At 39.5% G+C, this 18,015-nt stretch overlaps 1 protein-coding gene and 1 long non-coding RNA gene across 2 annotated transcripts in view; one reads left to right on the top strand and one right to left on the bottom strand.

The window, feature by feature from the left end:
• The window catches only part of RTN1 (reticulon 1), a 239,708-nt gene extending 234,028 nt beyond the window's left edge, over positions 1-5,680 (bottom strand). Inside the window, exon 1 of the mRNA XM_019924290.3 lies at positions 5,373-5,680. Coding sequence (XP_019779849.1) covers positions 5,373-5,613 — 241 coding nt within the window. The 5' untranslated portion in view covers positions 5,614-5,680. The remainder of the gene's footprint in view (positions 1-5,372) is intronic.
• Positions 5,681-12,216: 6,536 nt separating this feature from the next.
• On the top strand, positions 12,217-15,347 carry LOC141277829 (uncharacterized). The gene is made up of 5 exons (XR_012329685.1): positions 12,217-12,353; positions 12,523-12,653; positions 12,769-12,893; positions 13,345-13,424; positions 15,199-15,347. It is a non-coding gene; the product is annotated as an uncharacterized lncRNA (long non-coding RNA).
• Positions 15,348-18,015: the final 2,668 nt, after the last annotated feature.

Below are 18,015 nucleotides of genomic sequence, written 5' to 3'. Positions count from 1 at the left end.
AGTTTTAAATATCCATTGTTTTCCCTTTTCTGAAAATCATTCCCCATTTCAACTTTTCTAACATTAGTCTTATTCTCAGGAGATACTAGGAATGACATCAAAACTGCTCACCACACTCATTCTATACCATGAGATATAAAGTAGTTGGCTCCGAAGAGCCAATCTTATCAGAGCAGTGATACAGTATTCTACTTGCTGTTCACTTATCCTGGGCTTCCAGTCTTTCTTTCCGTATGTTTTAGATTGCCCAGCTTAAGAATCACTGTCCATTTTAATTATTTATTTTTAAATGATCAACTTTCGTGAAGTTCCATTATCTCATATAGATGTAAGACTAAAAAAATAGAAAAAAATGTTTTCCTTGTGATGAGAACTCAAACTCTCTTAACAACTTTCATATATAACATACAGCACTGTTAATTATATTAATTATGTTGTACATTACATCCTGAGTACTTATTTATCTTATCTGGAAGTTTGTACCTTTTGACTGCCTTCATCCAATTCCCCCTCCACCCACTTCCCCACCTCTGGTAACCACAAATCTGATCTCTTTTTCTGTGAGTTTGTTTGTTTTGGAAGTATAACTGACCTACAATACTGTGTTAGTTCCTGTTACACAACATAGTGGTTCAATATCCCTATACATTTCAAAATGATCGCTGTCCCTTTTAAATAATACGGGTTAAATGTGAACTGAGAAACTCTTCCCTCTCCTTTTTTTCATTACTCTCACTAGAGCACCTTCCACAAGCAGTGAGCCTCTCTAGCTCATGTTCTTCTCATTGTTCTTTTTGCCCTCAAATATTATTTAAACAAATAAAACTGGCTGTCTTTCATCTTTTGACCATATTCTTTCATGGAAAGCATTCCTGTGTGGATGTACTAGTCTCTTGAAATATGTCTTTTATTTTCACTGCCGTCTATATTTTACAGTGCCTTTTTTCAAATCTCCCTTAGTCACCACTGAGATCACTTCCTTTAACTTTAAAATAAAAGCACTACTAACTAATACAAGGATCTCTGAGTACTATTCAGCCACAGTTACTTCTATGAGGAAGATAGAATTAGCTAGTTAGGTAGATAGATAGATTTTGTTTTCCCCCAGCTATGCCCTTTGAGCAAGCTATGCTAGTATTTATTTATCCTATGTCGACCTCAGAAAACTAATTCATGCCTGTGTGCCCATGTGGTTAGATTATTATAATACCCTTCTAAACAATCTTCCAGCAATGACTTGGGAATGAGGAAAATAAAAAATGACATAAAAGAACTGTTTAACTAAATACTAATGTGAAACAGAAAGGTGCACATGTTCTAGGAAACCAAAACCTGTGTTTAGCACAGATCCTTACACAAAGGGGGCATTCAATAAATGTTTACTAAATTGAATTGAATCTCAATGGTCTCTCACTTTACAGATAATAAAAACTTTCCATAAACTTTTTGGAAGTTTTGTCTATCTTCCAGGCTATGCAAGATAGACAGTACAATGAACAAAATAATCCACAACTCTTCTCCAAACCCTCAGAGTCAGTAGATGAACAGCCTAGAGAAGAGATGGGAGCAGGTAGGTCTATGGTGTATCTGAGGGACAATGAGTAGGATGGGTTTCCTGGAACAGTGAGTTCATGAAAAGGAAGTTATGCTGAAAGCTCTGATAAAACTCATTTATCAATGTATTTTTAGGGTATGTGTTTCTAAATTTTAATTTAACCTAATTTGAATTCCCAATATGAAAGGATAAGTACTGTAGTTACTGCCAGAAGTGTCATTGATTATATTCAGAGCCTATGTCCAGAGAAATAAATTGCATTAGAAACTCTTATTTTTCTTATAGGTTCTGTAAAATATTGTAAAAGCTAGTGTAGTGTTCCTTCCCATTTCAATAGAACTGTAGCTTTCTTAAAAGATGAAAGAAAACAGAAGACCGAAATTTACACCTTCTGAAGAGGATTGCTGGGAATGACTCAAAAATTTTTAAAAATGTACACATCTATCGAGCACAACCACAAGAAAAGACAGCTAATCCAGTCTCTACATGGATTTTAAAAGATGATTGGTAATGTGTATGGTACAATTTATTATATTATACAGAATAAATGCAGGACATATAAACATTTCTGAAAGGTATTTAAATAATGATAGATTAAGAATAGTTTTTTCCAATAGAGTATCACATTCAGCATTTGAAAAATATAAATTTATGAGCACTGTAGTCCAAGTAAATTGGAAAAATACCTCTCTCTCCCTCTCTCACTTCCCTCCCCCTTGGCAATCATCTAGAAATTTAAGTCAAATTATCTATAAGTCAATATCACTAAAGCAAATCATCACACTGGGCTGCTTTCTCCAGACCATTCTCCATTCTCTTATTCATTTTGCCTTCTATGCATGAATCAGTCAATGAGTTAATTTCCAAAGTGGCCAATGAGTTAATTCTTACCATTGCATTTTGTTCAAATATTCTATTTTAAATTCTTCCTTTAAACAAAGGATGATTCTTCTATTCTTGTGTTTTTGTATGCTCCTTTTGAATAGTTTCCAGGAATAAAATAACTGATCGTGAAAAAACAAAAATGTTGCTCTTCACGTTCTTTGTATAAAGTTATTCGATGATGGCACTGTTTCATGATTAACAATCTAACATGTTGTAGCCTACATACAGTGCATTAAATGTTCCCTTGGCAACAGACATCATATCACGTGCCCATTATCAATTTTAGACATGAAAAATTGTAGCTTTAGAAAAAAGTGTTACTTTTTGTTAAGGACATTTCCATCCCACAAAAGGGACAGAAGCAATGAGAATATCTGTACTGATGGAGTACTGGTAAAGAATACAGTACTGACAGAGCTTTATAGTGCAACTTTAATGATGTTTAAACATATATTCATTCCAGGACATCACTGAGAAATATTTTTGGAAATATTTCTTTAGGAACTTTAATTACCATCAATGTATAAAAATAAATAACAGAATTTCTGTCCAGATAGCATGATTAGTGGTGTTTTTCAGAAAAAAAGTTTTTAAAACATCAATATCTGTCTTAAATTTTAGAATTCCATTTGAGAAAGAAACAAAAGCTATTTACAGTGCATCACACTCAAAGTCTAAGTTACTTCTTAGTTTGATTTGAGTCCCAAAGAGTACCATTCTTTTAAAAAAAAGGAAAGCCATGTGCTTAATAGGCTTCCTCTGGATTTTGTCCCTGATTAAGTTGAGGATGCACCTGCTGACTCTGCTTATTGCAACAGAACTGCCAAAACAACAGATAAGGAAGCTGGCCCAGATTTTATTTGAATTTTTCAAGATCTAGTTATTTATTTAGATATCATTTCTGGCATCTGGGACTCTTATAACAGCCCATACAGTCTACTAAAAAAGAAATATACAAACTTAAAACATTAAATAACCAACAACTATATGAGAAATTCCTTCAAGCAGCAATAATAAACTTTAAAATTTCTATATAAATATGCAAACTATGTGCTCCTTCTGCCTCCCTTCATTCTCCTCCCATCCAAAGTTAGCATCATGTTCGATTTTATTAGTGTATTTGTTGCCTAGGATAGGAAACCCCTAATATATTCAACAAAGTAAAATATTTCTATAATAATATTAAAAATTGCAAATGCCTACTTTGTCACAGTTGTTCTAGGCATTTTGTGCATAGCAACCATTTTAGTGGATAGTATGTTACTGAACAGGGGGCGCTTAGCTTCCTCTCCCTAGTTCACCTAACCTTGGGGACACCAATGGGAGGTGGGCAATGTTTATAAATGATTTACTTTGATGACAGTGGATAAAGGTTCTGTACTATGAGCTACTCTCAACGAAGAATGGTAATGGTAAACCAATGAAATGTGTACCTTCCTTTGTCTATTAGCTTCTGCCATCTTCTTTTGCAATTATAAAAAGTTTTGTTTTCTCTCCATTTAGATGAAGAAGTTGAGATCTCTCTTAGTCTTAAATCCTCCCCTCCTCCATATAATAACTAATATATGACAAACGGGGTTTTCTGCTTTTGAGTCTTTCTTTCCTTTTCCTTTCTCTCTTTTTTCTTTCTTTACTTTTTTTCTTCCCTTCATAATGTTTTATTTGACACGTTCCCTAAACCTCCTTTCCTCAGCTCAAATCGTTTGTACTAGAGAAGAATTAAGACTACCTAAGACACTCCACACGACCCTTAAGAGAGGCAATGGTTTAAGAAAGGGGTTCCCCTAAATCAGCTGCCATGAACAAGCATGCCAGTCCCGCCCCCCTTCCCCTCCTGCAGAATCACCCGGCACCCGGCCTTCAAGAGCTGCATTTCCAAAACTACACAACTCTCATTCCACCACAGCAAAGCTTTCTCCGGGAACAACACACACAGCACCCTCTACCCCACTCCCTGGAAACACAGACCTACCCAAGCCGGCAGCCCCTCCCCAAAGCTCGCCTCAGGCATCCTTCGGACAGAATGCTTCAGGATCCCTGGTCCCCGCTGAGCACCAACGTGCTCCAGTTCGGAAGGGGAAGTCAGGCGAAAGGAGGGCGAATCCAGGACAATTTCCAAAGGACCAGGCAGGTTCAGACTGATGGTAAACTGTGCCTGAACACTCACCGCCACTCAAGCCCTCTAACACCTCAGCCAGCGGCCGCTCTAAAGGGTTGCAAGTTTCACTGCTCCCTTCGAGATGGGAGCATCCGGGCAGCTGGGAAAGAAGGGTTCTGGGCGGGAGCCGCCACAACTCCCAACCTTCTGGCAACGCTGTCCCTCTGGAATTAGACACACCGTGGCGTTTTGGTTTAGTGTGCGGGGGGAGGGGGAGATAGAGGAGGTGAAGGGAAAGGGGCTAGGAGTAGGGTGTGGAAATTCTTGGAGGAAACGGAGAGTTAAAGTCACATCTCTGCCCTGGATCGAGCAGAGTCTAGGGGCAGCAGGCCCTCCCGTCGCTTTGTTGTCAGCGTCCCCTGTCGCTGGCGCGCGCGCCGGGCGCACAAACACGCCTCAGAATATCATCCCAAGTGGCCAAACGGGCCCTACGGCCCCCAGCCCCTTCCAAGAAGGAAAAAACTTGTATACAGGCGCGGCGGCAGCCAGGATGCTGCGGTTTGCCTCTGAGAACAACTTTGAAAGCCGGAAAAATGATAATGAAATAAAAGGATCAATAGTATTTTGTTTTCTTCCGAGCCTTTGGAAAAATAAATTTTCTGTCCCTACCAGTCCGCTAATATTTACAGTCGCCTGTGGCGAAGGGGAGTTAAGGTTGGTGCTCAAGATAGAGAGCGCGAGGTAGGTGCATAGGCGAGCTGCAGAGAAGGGGACCGGCTGGGGGACCCGAGTCCCCGACGCCATTTGCGGGACAGCGGCACCCGCCCGCCTTACCTGTGGATGCAGTTTCCATGGCAACGGGCGGCGGCCGGGCGGGGCCCGAGCCCAGTTCCCGCGGCGCAGCTTCTCGGGCCTCGGAGCCCAGCCGAGGGCCGGGCTCCCCCACCTGCGGCTCGGGCTTGGCCCCTTTCGGCGTCACCGCTTCTTCCTCCCCCTCGCTCCGGTCCCCGAACCACTGGGACCCGGGGCTGGCCAGCGGCAGCAGCTCTTCTTTGGGATCGGGCGGCGCGGCCATAGCTGGCAGTTCCCCGGACGCAGCGACTGCTGCTTGGCGGGGCCGAGGTGCAGTGACTGGGCGGGCGGGAGGGCGGGCAGGCGGTCCCTGCTGCTGCCCCCGCCGGGACTCAGGGTTTGGGGAGGTTGCGGTGTCAGCGCCGCCACCGCCGCAGCTGCTGCAACTCCGGCCGAGCTGCCGCCTGCCGCTTACCGCGTTTCAGCTCCTCCTCCTCCCCCTCCACTTCCTCCCGGCCCCGCCCCGGCCGCTGCCTGCGCTCCTCCTCCTATTGCCGGCGCCGCCACCGCTGCTGCCTTGCTACTCCCAAGCCTGTCATTACGCAGGTGAAAAAGGCCTGTTTGGTCCGAGTCTTCCTTTGCACACGTCAGCCACCGGTCTGCAGGCCTAGATTAGGGAATGTGCCACATCCACTTGAATCTTCCTCTCATTTGGGGGAGAATCAGAGAGGATGAGCAGGTAGAAACAGCCCCCAGCTGAAGAGTGACTGATTAGGCAAGCTGCCCTCCCAACTCATAAAGTTAAACCTGGACTGGTGTCCTGGGACCCGAGGCAAAGAAAGGAAGCTGGAGCCCTCAAGGCCACAGTTCTGAGGGTGACCAGTATCATCTGTGGAGGGGACTTGTCTTCGCGGGGAGGGGTGAAGATGGTTGTTGACAGATGGAGACGAGGGAATCTGCAACCCCCGAGGTTAAATGCTGCATCCATAAACTGTTTCCAAAACAGAACCTAAAATAGTGGAGTACAGGAAAGAGCTATCAGGAGATCCTCCGAATAAAGCTTACCAGACTTCATTCCTACCAGCACTGAGGGTGAATAAGACAGCAATAGGCAGGACAAAAACAACTTATGTTTCCTTTCAGAAACCCTGAGCTAAAGCCATACAAATTATAAGCTGTCTGTGCAGTCTATTTTATTTGAGAAGCTGGACATTCCAGAAAGCTTGCTGCTGCTTCCCCACCCACCCATTTTCCTTTACAGCTCTCTCTGATAAAATGGAAGATATTTGACAGATAAACAGCAACTCAGAGGAGGGAAATGACTTGGCTTATAATGTATTATTCCTATATTTAGATACATCTTTTCAAACAAGACTTATGCTTTATTGGTTCCTAAATTGTCTATGAAATGATGTGGTTGGAAAAAAAATAACACACAGGGTGGAGGAATAAGCCCATCCACTGCTCCTTCTCTAGAGAAGGTGGGGCATCAGGCAAGCTACTGTGAGGCTTTGTGGGATTGCTAAGCCACCATAGACATGCTGAGGATTTCATACCTGTCAATTTATATATTCAAAGGCCAACTTCAGTACCATGCAGATGCTCCTCAAAAATGCTGAAAGTTAAAAGCCTGAATTCTGCCCAACTTTTTGTTCTGTTCAGTGACAATAAATTAGAGAAAATGTGTTCACTCAATAGACAAGAAATATGGCCTACTAGGGCCAGATACCCCTGGGGATATGATGATCACCAAAATTTTACATTATTGATATCTTCAAAAATTATGATGGACATTTTCATTGGCTTGATTGTGGTGATAGCTTCACAGGGGTATACATATGTCAAAATTCATCAGATCACTTACTGTAAATATGTGCAACTTAGTGTATGCCAATTATACCTGAATAAAGCTTTTTTTTTTTTTTGCGGTACGCGGGCCTCTCACTGTTGTGGCCTCTCCCATAGCGGAGCACAGGCTCTGGACGCGCAGGCTCAGCGGCCATGGCTCACGAGCCCAGCCGCTCAGCAGCATGTGGGATCTTCCCGGACCGGGGCACGAACCCATGTCCCCTGCATTGGCAGGCAGACTCTCAACCACTGCACCACCAGGGAAGCCCTAAAGCTGTTTTTAAGTTACCCCCTTTGACATTAACAATTATTGGTTACCCTGAACCATCATGGTTTTCAAAATCTTTCCATGGGAAAAATGAGCCTGTTTAAGAAATCTTTAAGGTGAAAAGCTATTACACTGCTCTCTTTCCATTAAGCTTAATCCTTTCATATAATCAGGGGCATTTCTCAGTTTTTTAAAATCCATTGTTTAGAATATCAGAAATACCAGATAGAAATTTCTCACAGTTTCATTATTGACAACATGCCAAGAATATAGAAAACTAATGATATAAAACTGAGTGCTTATCGATGGGTACTGAATATTTGAGAATTGTTATGGTAAGGGAATTACGTACAGAAATATATGGAGAATGTTATTTTGTTTCTCTGAGAAACACTGATGAAATTCATCATTTAAAAAAACTGGAGTAACTATGCAAGCCTCACGACTTCCTTACACCTAAAATGATAAGGAGTTTTGGGATATGGTTCCAGTTCTTTTTCATGGTTCATCAGATACTGATCGATACTCTGATTGAGAATGTGTGAAAGAAATAGCCAGTTAAAGTATATTTAGATTTTACTTGTTAGAGAAAATTGAAATTTTCCATTTTGATTGAAAATTTTCATTTCCATTTCCCATTTAACTGAAATTCCACTTTGATAAATTATTCTATTTTGCTCTGCTTTAAAGAGGTGTTCACACTGTTTAGTTTTAGCAATTTTCACAACTATCTTTATTAGGCTCTACTACTGGATGTGGACAAATAATTATCTATTTGGTTGAAGGAATTTTCAACTTTATGCTATGGTTTGAAATTACCAATGTCTATCACTATCATTTATTTTACATTTGCACCCCTGTGAACTGACAAACCTTGACTAATAGGACGATGTATGGGCATAACACACAGTTAACAATGGGATTCCAGGGCTTGCAGAGTTGCTCTAAGTTATGAGTTGTTCTAAAATGCTGTTGTGACAAAGAAAAATGGGGTTGGCACTTTTAAAGGAGTCATAGCAAGGATAGTTGAGACAAAAGAACTGTCAGGTTTTGTCTTAAGCTATTGTTTTTTAGAAGAAAAGTTTTGTTCACTTTTTCAAAAGAAGGAATCTGGTATGGAGCATTTATTTAACACTAGCTTCTTAACTTAGATCAAAGCTTATATCATGGGGGAAGAAGTGTGGGGACATGGAGAAAGAGTACCACAAGTAACACTTTAACCAAGATGAAGTCCTTTCCAGCCTCAATATGAAAGTTATTTAATCATTCTGTGCCTAAATTTCCTCATTTGTAATCTGGATATTTTAATAGCACCTTCTTTAAAGGATTTGGGGGAGCACTAAATGAGTTGACGTAGGTAACGCATGTTACTAAGATTTAATTGCACATGTCAAATTACTTCCAGAAAATGGCTTATAATGGTTAGCACTCTGCCTGCGTATTTCTATTTGTAAAGAACAGAGAGTCAACAGTGACCATTTCAGGCATTCAAAGCAAATTAGATAAGGAATGATATTGAGTGGCTATTGATCTGTTTCTACTAGTAGTTTCTATATTCTGAAAGGCAAACCTTACATAAAGATAAATATACTTCAAAGGTTCTTCTAAGTAGTTGTGTAAAACACACATAGGCGTGTATACATATTTCAACTTGCCATTCCTATAACAGGAATGGCAAATAGAGCTCATTGATAGATTAATAATGAATGCTTGGGGCACTGTGTTGAGAAAGAGTCTTAGATCACATCCAGAGTCAGTAAAAAAAGAGCGTCTAGAAAGGTAAGAAATAGCTACATTCAGGCAAGTGAAGGGGGTGTGGCAGCACATGCCAAGTATCTGCCTTCTCTGGTTTATTTAAAAACTTTTAGCATCCAAGCCAAGGCTCTACTTTTGAACCTTTTTAAGAGAGACTGCAACTGTGGAAACACTCCCATCGACTTGGTAAGGTAAGTGTTTGACTCAAGATGAGATTCACGCTGGAGCCTCAGATTTCTCTGAAATCATTATGTGCAAGGTTGGTTCAGGACTTAATTTGTCTATGGAGCAACCAGCTCATTTTGCAACATGGTTTTCACCCTTCCACAATATGTAGAAGCTCTTGAAATTGATCAGGAAGAGTTCTCCAATTCCTATTGCAGTGAAAGAATGTTTAGATTGAAACTAATTTATAGAGGCTACAGGCTGGTGCCCGAGACAGCTGTGTTTTCTCCAGGAGACCACTACATCATTCACAAATGTCACACAGCACATTTGGAACACACCAGGCTCCTTCTGTCCATAGGGAGTGGCTGCTGTTATTTAATCTGCCATCCAAGGGGATAAAACATAGATGCTTCTAATGCATAAAACATAGATGCTTCCCACTCCAGTAGGGGTGGAAAGAAGAGAGTTGATCACTTTTCATTGAACCCAGTTTCGTTTTTCTTGTTTAATTTGCACATCTGAGTAAAACTACAAAGACTTTTTTATTTGGGCAAAAACATGAATTAGGAGATCTGAAACTTGAATTCTCCATGCTTTGGATTCACAAAGCCTCTTTTAAAAATTCTGAGCTTGACAAGAAAACTGAAATATACACATGATAAAGGTAAAATTTTCTTTAAATAGGTTCTTTGAAGTTTACAAACAGATCTCATTTAATACATGCACATATACATGATTTTAATTTCCAAAATTTGATAAGAAAAATGGTAACACTGTAATTATTAATTTTTTATTTATTTGATGACCAATGAATCTGGAGTTTTTTCATGTGCTTCTTGATAATTTGTATTTCTTTTTTAAAATAACAGCTTTATTGAGATATAATTTGCATACAGTACAATTTAAAGTATATAATTCAATGATTTTCACTATCTTCACATGGTTGTGCAATCATCACCACAATCAACTTTAAAACATTTTCATCACTCCAAAAAGAAACCTCATACACATTAGCAGTCACTCTCCATCCCTACCACCTCATATCCAGTCCTTGGCAATCACTAATCTATTTTCTGACTCCATAAATTTGCCTGTTGTGGATACTTCATATGAATGGAATCATACCATATGTGCACTTTTGTGATTGGCTCCTTTCCCTTAGCGTAAGATTTTCAATGTCCATCTGCATTATAGCATGTATCAGTACTCCATTCTTTTTATTGATGAATAATACTCCATTGTATAGATATAACACAATTTGTTCATCCATTCATCAGTTGATAGACATTTAGGTTGTTTCCACCTTTTGATTATTATAAATGATGCTGCTATAAATGTTTGTGTATAAGTTTTTTGGAGTAATTTTTCTTTTATCTTGGGTATATACCTAGCATTAGAACTGCTGGGTCATATGGGAACTCTGTGTTTAATTACTTGAGGAACTGTCATACTGTTTTCCAAATCAACTGGCCCATTTAAAAATCTCATCAGCAGTTTATGAGGACTTCAACTTCTCCACATCCTTGCCGATACTTGTTATTATCTGTTTTTTCATTACAGCCATCCTAGAGGGTGTGAAGTAGAATCACATTGTGGTTTTGATTTGCATTTCCCTGATAGCTAATGGTGTTCAGCATCTTTTTCATGTGCTTATTGGCCATTTGTATATCTTCTTTGGAGAAATGTCTATTCAGATCCTATGCCCATTTTTAAACTGGGTTATTTTTCTTTTAATATTGAGTTGTAAAATTTCTTTAAATATTCTGGATACAAGTCCTTTATCACATATATGATTTGCAAATATTTTTCTTTCATTCTGTGGATTGTCTTTTTACTTTCTTGATGGTGTCCATTGCAGGACAAAATTGTTTAATTTTTATGAAGTTCAATTCATCTATTTTATCTTTTGTCACTTGTGATTTTGGTGTCATATCTAAGAAACAATTGCCTAATCCAAGGTCAAAAGATTTACAGCTATGTTTTTTTCTAAGAGTTTTATAGTTCCAGGTCTTAAAATTTGGTGTTTGATCCATTTTGAGTTAATTTTTACATATCTTGTGGGCAATTTGTCTTTCTTATTTTGTAAATTGCCTTTTGTGTCCCATGTTTACTTTTCCAAGTTTTTTTCTTGTATATTTTTAAATGCTCTTTGTATTATATTTTTGTCATTTATGTTACAGATATTTTTCACATTTTATTTTCAAGGATGATGAGAAAACCAAGGTTCTGAAAAATCTTCAGAGACTTCTTCAAAATCACATGGCTAATGCAGCTGTTATCAAAGTCTAAGTCTTTTGATTCTACACCTCATGCTCTCCAACTTAAAAGTCCTGACACAGTATAATCAATTTTACAGTTTGTACACAGTATGTCATTAACAATAGCATAGCTCAATAGAGCTCAAGGTAAACTACAGAGGTAGTCAAGATTAGTGATCACAAACTACATCCAAAGTACTCAGAATTTAAAGCAAAATCACCAGCATCAAGCCCAAGGATTGGAATGTCCCATGCCAAAGTCAGAACCCTGGACAGCTCAGTATGAGCATTAGCCAAAAACCAGTTTTCTTCTAACTTTACACTGTAATCACTGCAACCCCGGATTAGTGGTTGACTCATACATTACGGGGTTAGTTCCAATTTAAGGGGTTCTGGCCTTATTAATATGATCTCAACCTCTCTTGGTGAAGAGGGTCATACCATCTTCCAAGAGTCTGTAGTCTTGTCAGATGACATACCTTCATCTTTGGGCCTGAAAAATATGTTAGAAAATCCTAGGTCCCAGGGGTTTCTTTGGGGTTAGCCTGGTCTGAGGAGAAAATGTTTTCTTTCTTTTCTTTCTTGCAGCTCTTTATCCATCAGGATGCCTTTTCATCAAATTTAGGGACTAAGCAGGAAATCCACTATAAGTGGGGACCTAAAAGAGAACTTGGCAGAAGCTTAAGTTTATATGAGAATGCCAAGGGAATTAAGGGGAATACTGAGGTAAGAGGGCTCAGAGCCAGGCTGTATTTTTAATTCCATGTACACCATAATATAAGTTTGACCACTGGTGTCACAGAGCAGATAGGACTACACAAACTCTGTGGCTTGTATGCCTTATGAACTGTCCCGTTGTTGGTCATTTATCTCACTGATCCCTATTTGGTTACAGATGTAAAGCAGTGATAAATCAAGATAAGCCTATCATAACCGGAAAAATAACCTACGTGAAGGTCCTGATGATAGTAGAAGGTCCCAAACAGAAGTCCTTAACATGAAGATGGTGCAGGATATCTACACATAGTCAGTAAAGAGAAATACTTGTTTCACTTGATTAAATAAGCAAAATAGAGAACATAAACAATTGTTCTGCAGAAACATCTAGATGATACTCTGGAATAATGTTATTCTTCAACAGAATCGTGGCTTCCTGTGCAACTTTACTTTGGAGACTTTAGAAAGATCTTACTACCAAATGTTGCTCCTACTCTAGCTTGTCAATGGTGTTGGAAATTCAACATTTTGACTTTTTAATATTGGAAGGTCAGTACTGCTGTAAATGGTAGCATCCCCCCATAAGGTAACTCAGTATTAATATCTTATAGTGGATTATCAGATAACTTTACTAAGCTGAGCTTAGATTTTGGTAAGAAAAAGAGAAGAGCCAGCACTTCACACTGCCCAAGTAGGACAGCATGCGGGATTGCAACCGCAGGCCTTAGGAGTCAGAGGAAGATGTTAAACTTCCCCAGGGATGAATGTATTTCAGCAAATTATGGACATGTTCAACAATCCTTGCAGATTGTAATAGTGTAGCAGAAATTATCTCTACAATTGTGAAAATGTTTATAATGGTCCATCAACTTGCCATTAGAGCATTTGGGACACACAGCCTTGTAGATCATCATAGAAGGGGAAAGGGAAGAAAGAGTGTAGAATTCTCATCTGTTCCAAAATACCTCATACTGAAAGTTTCACATATCACTTCTTATAGAATATTGGTCAAAACGGGTCATAAGCCCAAGTCTAATGCAAAGGATACTGGGAAATGTAAGGAAGTACATCGAATATTTGGTGAGTCTTATAAACTTTGTTCAAACATTTGTACCAGACACTTTGGGAATACAAAGATGAATCAGCTTTTCAAGATGTTTATAATCAAACCATGGAGATAATAAAATGTGCCTGCGAATAATCAAAATCCAAAGTAGAAGTTGATAAGCACTAGGAAAAAGGCTCAGATAAAGTGTTATGGCAAATTACTGCCATCTGGAGATATCAAGAAAAGCTTTACGGAAAGAGAGCTATTTGAGCGAGGCTTTGGAAGTTGTAGGATCTGTATATGAGGAGCTGATGAATAGAGATCATTCTGGTCTAAGGAACAGCAAGGGCATGGAAGAGAGCAATTATAGGGCACTTACAGAGAAGAGTGACTAAGTACATTTTTCTAGAGCAAAAGGTAGGTAAAGTGGGAAATAAAAATAGAAAAATTGGTTGGGATCAGATTGTGAAGGACCTAGAAAGCCAGGTTAGGGTGTTTGGATTTGTTTTTAAAATAAGAGTTTTAAAGAGACATAAATAGATGTCATTCAGGAAAAGGCAGCAGTAATTAAAATGGATTTTAGGGGAAGAAAACTAATGATAAGGAGGCCGGGTAACAGGCTATTAAAGTTGTTTTGATGAAGAGCACTAAGAAAGAGGAAATAATAATATAAATGGGGGGACAAATATTAGAAATATTTCAATCAACTGAATTTGGTACCTGACTGAATGTAGGAAGAGTAAAAATTGATCCAAAAAATTTGGGGGACAGATAATTTATAAATGTCATTAATGGAAACTTAAAAACACAGGAAGAGAAGCTGGTTGTAGAATAACTCGTTAATGTTTGGCCATGCAGAATTTAACGTGCAGATAAAACACTTAGGTGAAGGTATCTAGCTGGCTCCTAGAATATGAAAAGGAGGTCAAGGTCAAAGCTAGTGATTGAGATTAGGAGTCACCTAGGTAGAGAGAATAATCCAAGTCATAAGGTTGGATGAGTCTGCCAGGGGAGACAGTATATTGAGATCTGAGAAGCCAGCCAAGAGCACATCCTTAAGAAATATATATTTATTTGAATTCAAAGAAGAAGAAAGAATATCCACAGAGATGGGGGAGCACACCCAAGGGAGGAGTTTCAAGTGTGAACACCTTCAACAATGTTTAATCCCACAGAGAGCCTGATGATGATGATGACTGAATTGGCCATTGAATTTGGCCACTGAATTTGGCCACTAGGAGGGACAGGGAAGAAAGGTGATACTTGCTTAAAGAAGTAAAGGGATTAAAGGAAAGTGTGGGCTTTTAGAAAAGGACAGGAAAACATATAAGCTAAGGGGGAGAATACAGTGGAGAGGGGAAAACTGTAGATTCAAGGACAGGAAATAATTGATGAAGTCAATGGATTAAGATGGAATCAGCACCTGCTTCTCCTCGCCTGCCATACCTATCACCCCAAAAGAAGCAAGTACCCATCCCTTCTTTTTGTCTTTGCCTATGTATTAAACCATTTCATACGGAGCCACCACAACGTCGCTTTCTGGTCTGCTCCTGCTTTCCTTGGATCCTGACCGCTTCCCTGGAGCCTTGAAGGCTCTCCTTGCAGCAGATGCTTGATACTTACCTCTGATACATTGACCTCCCTCTCGGTCCACAGCTCACAATCACTTCTAGACTTTTGTTAGCTCCCATCTAGCCTAGGAAAAAACCCTACCCAATCTAGTCTCTCCATAGGACCCCACACCTGGTACAAGCCCTTGAGGGCAAGGATTAAATTTAGAATGTAGGAAACTTAATTCTTTTTCAGAGATAGAAGAAAGAGAATACAAGGCAGATGAACACTGAGAAAAAGTTCAAGCTGGTGATGAAGGAGATTCACATCAGATGGTTACATGTAAGGCAGAATCATCTGCAAAGCATGAAGGTGGCAACAGCAGGGTTTCAGCAGAAGAAAAATTGCATGTAAGCCTAGTATTTGTAATTTGTATTGCTTTTTCCAATTGACTTTCATTATAATTTTACAATACATTTTTTCTCAGATCTGCTAGACTCTAATTCTTCAAATGGAGAATACCAAAATTATCAAAGGGCTTTCTGACTACTCTTTATCAAAGGCTTTCTAATATGATCTTTCTCTGGAAGGTAATATTGTCAAATGAATAATAGACTTGAACTTTCATCAAAGCATTTTAAGGTATGCTTAAGGTATTTTATTTCTAAAATTTCTTCAGTAACTCCAATAGTTATCCCACTTAGTACAAATCATTATCCAAAACAAACAGAAAAACAAACAAAGAAAACCATCTGAGAATGACTTTCCAGATGAACAGTATTGGACTGATTAGGGATTCTGAAGTCAGGCAGGATTTGAATATCTATTGCATCACTTACTAGCAGTATAGTATAGCAAGAAAGAACAAAAGGGCATTGTGGTATCAGACTTCCTGGGTCCAAATTGTGACTATCCAACCTACTCAACTCAGGGAAATAACTTAACTCCTCCAAAGCCTCAGCGTCTAATATCTGTAATAATAATAAAAGTACAGTCATAATGTAGACCTCATAAGACTACTGTGAAGTTTGCATAAGGTGGGTCATACATTTAGGGTTAAGAGCATGAGCTCTGTGTCATGTGGCTTGAATTTGGATACCAGCTCTGCCATGGTCTAGCTGTGAGACCTTAGGTAAGCTACTCTCTGTGCATCAGCTTCCTCATCTGGAAAATCAGAATAATAGTATGTCCTCCACAGGACTGTTGTGAAGATTAAATGACATGATAATATAAAAGACTTAGCATAGTGTCTGATGTATAGTGAGTTCTTTTTTTTTTTTAATTTATTTATTTTTTGGCTGCATTGGGTCTTTGTGGCTGCGTGCGGGCTTTCTCTAGTTGCGGCGAATTGAAGCTACTCTTCATTGTGGTGTGCAGGCTTCTCACTGTGGTGGCTTCTCTTGTTGCGGAGGACGGGCTCTAGGCATGCAGGCTTTAGTAGTTGTGGCACACGGGCTCAGTAATTGTGGCTTGCAGGCTCCAGAGCACAGGCTCAGTAGTTGTGGCGCACAGCCTTAGTTGCTCCGCAGCAATGTGGGATCTTCTGGGACCAGGGCTCGAACCCGTGTCCCCTGCATTGGCAGGCAGATTCTTAACCACTGTGCTACCAGGAAAGCCCCTATAGTGAGTTCTTAATAAACACTATCTATTATTTTGTATTTAGCACAATGCCTGACATATAGTCAGCACTCAATAAATGGTTCTAAATTATTCTAAAGGGAAAGCTCTTAATGCCTCTGCAAGACACTTTGATCCCATAATAAATACTGGTTTACCTAAAGCCTAATTGACAATGCTAGCATTCCAACTACCATTAATGGGATGCATTTTCACAAAATGTAGAAAGCTGGGCTTCTGAAAACTAAATTACCCTAGAAATAAGGGTACATTAAACACTGCACCTGAGCAGGACACATGTAAAGCACAAACAGCTGCAAGATATTAGGTAGGTGCTCCTACGTGAACAAAAAAGCAAAATAATTGCAAGCTGAAGAAACATCGTAAAAATCAATGGATGCAGAGCCGCAGGCAACAATGCCCCTGCTTTGTTACAAAATGCTAAGATACAGCAGTGCTGAGCTGACCAGCTGGATCCACTGCCAGGAGTGCTGCTGTGAAACTACATTGAAAAGACTGCAGCTCAATATCAAAAAAACAAACAACACAATCCAAAAATGGGCAGAAGACCTAAATAGACATTTCTCCAAAGAAGATATACAGATTGCCAACAAACACATGAAAGAATGCTCAACATCATTAATCATTAGAGAAATGCAAATCAAAACTACATTATGATATCATCTCACACCAGTCAGAATGGCCATCATCAAAAAATCTACAAACCATAAATGCTGGAGAGGGTGTGGAGAAAAGGGAACCCTCTTGCACTGTTGGTGGGAATGTAAATTGGTGCAGCTACTATGGAGAACAGTATGGAGGTTCCTTAAAAAGCTAAAAATAGAACTACCATATGACCCAGCAATCCCACTACTGGGCATATACCTTGAGAAAACCATAATTCAAAAAGATACGTGTACCACAACGTTCATTGCGTCACTATTTACAATAGTCAGGACACGGAAGCAACCTAAGTGTCCATCGACAGATGAATGGATAAAGAAGATGTGGCACATATATACAATGGAATATTACTCAGCCATAAAAAGAAACGAAATTGAGTTATTTGTAGTGAGGTGGATGGACCTAGAGTCTGTTATACAGAGTGAAGTAAGTCAGAAAGAGAAAAACAAATACCGTATGCTAATGCATATATATGGAATCTAAAAAACAAAAAAGAAAATGGTCATGAAGAACCTAGGAGCAAGACGGGAATAAAGACACAGACCTACTAGAGAATGGACTTGAGGACATGGGGAGGGGGAAGGGTAAGTTGGGACAAAGTGAGAGAGTGGCATGGACATACATACACTACCAAATATAAAATGGATAGCTAGTGGGAAGCAGCCGCATAGCACAGGGAGATCAGCTCGGTGCTTTGTGACCACCTAGAGGGGTGGGATAGGGAGGGTGGGAGGGAGGGAGATGCAAGAGGGAAGAGATATGGGGATAAAT

This window comes from Tursiops truncatus, chromosome 2 (genome assembly GCF_011762595.2).
Source record: "Tursiops truncatus isolate mTurTru1 chromosome 2, mTurTru1.mat.Y, whole genome shotgun sequence".
NCBI classification, from domain to species: domain Eukaryota; kingdom Metazoa; phylum Chordata; class Mammalia; order Artiodactyla; family Delphinidae; genus Tursiops; species Tursiops truncatus.
Note: the sequence above shows the minus strand (reverse complement) of the source record. Positions and strands in the feature narration are given on the sequence as shown.